Here is a 4,366-nt window from a genome sequence, read left to right as displayed (position 1 = left end):
GTTACAAGGCCAGGGGCAACTTGTCAGTGCTGCCTATGACAACGTGAGAGCATTCTCCACAAAACTGGCGCTCTGGAAAGCTCAGCTCTCTCAGACAAACCTTTGCCATCTCCCAGCATGCAAGGCACTCGTGGATGCAGGAAAAAAAGTATGTTGATGTCATTTTGAGGCTACAGGAGGAATTTGATCACAGATTTGCTGACTTCAAGACAAACAGAGCCACATTTCACATTTTTGCGGACCCCTTCTCCTTTGATGTGCAAGATGCCTCTTCTGTTCTTCAAATGGAGGAATCATTGAGCTGCAGTGCAACTCTGAACTCAAAGCAAAGTTCAGGGAGGTGAGTGGAAAAGCAGCTTGGGCAACCTTTGAGAGGATTGAGCCCTAGTTTCCCTCGGCTTTCCCGAATGTTCAAGCAGACCATGTGCCTTTTTGGGAGCACATACTTGTGTGAAAAGCTCTTCTCCACCTTGGACTTCAGTAAGTCCAAGTACAGGTCCAGAACTACTGATGATCATCTTCAAGACATACTGAGGGTCTCAGCTGCTTCTTCCCTCGGGCCAAATCTGGCTCGGCTATGCAAAGCGCTGCCAGGTCTCTAGCAGCGAGGAGTAGGCAAGAGAAGCCAGAAGAGCAGTTCATGTTCTCCATGTTCCATTCATGCAAAATACAACGACTAGTGACATAAATGGTTTTAATTACTTTTTTCTTGATGTTGGCCCTGGCTTGGCTAAAGAAACTTTAAAAACTGGACACCCTCCTAAAACTATTAATGTAGCAAACTCAATGTTAATGAGGGGTGTAGATGAAGAGCAAATTATTGATATAGTTACATCTTTTAACTCCAAGAAATCGACTGTGGTGGTATTAATATGGACTTAATTAAAGATATTATTGGATGTATTGTGAAACCATTTACCTACATTTGGAATCTGCCATTACAAAGTGGCTTATTCCCTGATAAGATGAAAATCGCAAAGGTAGCATATAATATATAAAGCTGGAGATAAACATCTTCTCACAAACTATCGGCCCATCTCTCTACTGCAGTTCTCTAAGATACTGGAAAAAATATTTTACAATAGATTATATGACTTTGTCAAAAAAACAATGCACTATATGAACAGCAGTATGGATTCAGACCCAAAAGGACCACAACACGTGCCTTAATGGAGTTTATACATACAGTAACAATTGCTATTGGAAACAAAGAATATGCTGTCAGAATTTTTTAGATTTAAAAAAAGCATTTGATACCGTTGATCACAATCTTTAACTTAAACTATGTACATGTGGGGTCAGTGAGGGGGCATTATCATGGGTTACCTTAAAAACCGCAAACAATTTACCCAAATAAATGCCATAAAGTCAAAATTGTGTGCGGGGTTCCACAAGGATCAGTTTGGGGGTCACTGCTATTCATATTGTACATTAAAATGTAAACTTTTTCAAACTATGCAAACTTGCAGAATATTTTTAAGGTTATCTGCTATAAAAATCCAGGCCAGGAAAATCTGCTTCATGTTTTTCTGTTTTATTCTCAGTTACTTTGACACAAAGGCCTCTGCTGTGATGCTCATGCCTCTGATGAAGTCTCACATGTATCAGTGCTCATAAATGATCAGAATATTAATATTTCTGACTGTCTGAGGCAAAACTGAATCGAATCAAATGGATTGTAGAAATCAGTGATGGTACCCAGCCCCAGTGAGCAGACTAGGCCTGACAGAGTGGATGTAGCTGTGGGTAACAAGAGAAGATGAAAAGAACGATTGATAACTTTTTTGTTAAGGCCTGATCCGTCTGAAGTTCACAGCCAGCTCTGACACAGAGCCATCAATCTTTGAACGCTGAAAAAGCAGCAGTGTGTCCAGAAACACATTATATGCTGCGATGAATGCCCAAGTGTCCCCTCCCCCCGCTGCCTTTCAGCGGCAGGCAGCAGCAAACAGGTCGTCAGAGGAGCCGATGTGATCATTAAGAGAGCCAAAGCACTTTAAGCACAAGCACTTTTTAACTTATCTGTCTGGTAGAAATGTGCTCCAAATAAAGAACTTTGTGTTGACAAGATTGTTAGTGAATCATTTATAAATCAGTATTGTCTGTATGGACAGCAATTCCCCCAATAAAGTGCACATGTAAAACTGCGGTGTAAAGAGATGCGGTTTAAAAATTTGGGTGCGCCTAACTTTTGTGCCGGTGCGCCTAAGAAAAAAGTTAGGTGCACCAGTGCAACTGTGGCAAGCCCTGATTCTGCAAAAGAGAGTAATAGGGATGAAAAATAAAACTACTGCAAGAGAACCATCAAATCCACTTTTTGTCAAATTAGATATTCTCAAATTTAAAGATTTGGTCGCCCTCAGAACTGCACAGTGTACAAAGCAGCAAATAAGTCTTTGCCCCACAATGAGACCAAATACTCCTGACCTGAAGGACAAATGTAAAATATCACAGTATCAGAGGAGTTAGTGTGTGCAACACCTGCACAGGTGAGATCAAGAAAAGTACATAAAACTCACACGCCTGTTTAAAAAGAATAAATGCATGAATATAGGAAATCTTCCTGTCAGTGACTGAGTCGTCTCATTGCGTCCTCATTTTTATAGGTCATTGTCAGAGTACTCCAGGATGAAGTGTTCATTCAGGTGTTTGTCACATATATGTGAAATACGCTCAGAGATTAAGTTAAACACAGGGCGCTTAGTTGATGTAAACATGTAGTTTGTTGTTGTTTTTGTTTACGTGCTGAAAATTGTTTTATTTGTGTATGTTCATGTGTTGCACTTGTACATAGTGAAACATGTATGGATCCATTAATGTTAATTATGGATTTGAAAGCAATGAAATTTGAAATAGGGGGTGGGAACAGGAAAAGTGTAAACTTCATCCTGCTGCTTTTATGTGCAGACATAGATATATACATGAAAACTTGATTTGTTTTTTCTCTTGTTATTTCACTTATATTTGCATGTCTGAAATAATAACTGTGTTCAGGAGAAGGTTAAAGAACTGTTAATACAAACATTTGAATGTGAACAGCAGATATAGAAGACTGAAGAATCGGTCACGGTTCCTGTGACTCAGTGTTTGAGTTTGGTGGGTTTGTGATTTATTTTGGGTTTATGAAGGGATTTAAGTTCTAGTTCTGTCACCTTTAAGTACATTTCTATGTTTCTAGCTCTGTTCTGTGGTTAATCTTAGCTCCCTTCTGTTAGATTGAAATTGTTAAATGTTGCCATTGTTGCACTTGCATGTGTAAACCGTGCCTTAAACTGCGTGGTTAGATATTCTTCTGTTCGTCCAACACATCTATGATGCTGGAGGAGGTAATCAGCTGTAGCTGTTTAACTACAGGCACATTCTGAGGGATGGTCACTCCCAGCTATTTAGGGGCTCGCCTACGCTTGTATATGGTGAACCATTAAAGTTAAGCCGTATACGGGTGTGGGGAGATGGCCTTTGGATAACCAGGAAATGTGGTTAACAGTTGTGAGCATATATTGTGTGGCAGGAAGACACACACACAGAATACAGACACTGATGTTGTTCAGATATGGCTGCTCAGGAATGTCACATGTAGTTGTAAAATGCATACTCATTAGTGTAACCAATAAAAGCAGCCTGCAGAGGGAAGCTAGTTGAAGTAGTTCGGAGGCAGCTACTTCCCTTGCGGCAAGTGCAGCAAAGAGCGCTGTGCGATCTCGTTCTTGAGTGAGTGTCTGTTTATCCAGCAGTTTCAGGAAAATATCCCTGACACTTTCTGTGATCCCTCAAGGTGGCTCTGGTAAAGCTAGCAGATAGCCGGTAGCTTACCACCTGGCCTCCACGTCCTCGATGGTGTCAGGCAGCGGCACGTTGAGCGTCTCTGGCAGGAAGCAGGCGAAGCAGCCGGCGAGCACGGCCGAGCCACCGTACACCAAGCTAGGCAGAGCAGGGAGTACCTGGGAAATGTCGTCCCATCAGTAAAGTGTTTGCCTGTATTGATGACCTCGATCATATTCAAAGGACGGTTAGATTAGTGACATTACTTCATCTAGGATGAGGACGGCGGGCGCTGCCATGCTGCCAATTCTTGCCATGGTGGAGACGAAGCCCATTCCCGTCTGCCTGAAAGCACAGGCACACATCACATGATCTAAATGTTTTTACGTATGACATAAAACAGACATGCAAACAGGAAATGACATGATGTAGCAAGGAAACAAATCATTTAGCTTATCAGAGTAAGAAGAATTCTGATAAGCTTCTTATGTTTGGCATTATGCTAACAGAGGAGAGTCGCTCTGAGAGACTGCTATGACACCACAGACTGGGATGTGCTCCTGAGCCCACATGGTGAGGACATAGAGGGGGCGACACACTGTCT

The 4,366-nt window shown here is 41.8% G+C and overlaps 1 protein-coding gene across 1 annotated transcript in view; it reads right to left on the bottom strand.

The window, feature by feature from the left end:
- oatx (organic anion transporter X) overlaps positions 1–4,366 on the bottom strand; it is a 20,488-nt gene that overhangs the window by 7,241 nt on the left and 8,881 nt on the right. The window contains exons 14-15 of the mRNA XM_005753227.1: positions 4,029–4,107; positions 3,814–3,941 (exon numbers count right to left, since the gene is read on the bottom strand). Coding sequence (XP_005753284.1) covers positions 3,814–3,941; positions 4,029–4,107 — 207 coding nt within the window. The remainder of the gene's footprint in view (positions 1–3,813; positions 3,942–4,028; positions 4,108–4,366) is intronic.

Source organism: Pundamilia nyererei, unplaced genomic scaffold (assembly GCF_000239375.1).
Source record: "Pundamilia nyererei isolate P.nyererei 1_Seehausen unplaced genomic scaffold, PunNye1.0 scaffold00414, whole genome shotgun sequence".
In the NCBI taxonomy this organism is placed as follows: domain Eukaryota; kingdom Metazoa; phylum Chordata; class Actinopteri; order Cichliformes; family Cichlidae; genus Pundamilia; species Pundamilia nyererei.
The sequence above is the reverse complement of the archived record's forward strand: the minus strand, read 5'-3'. Positions and strand labels throughout refer to the sequence as shown.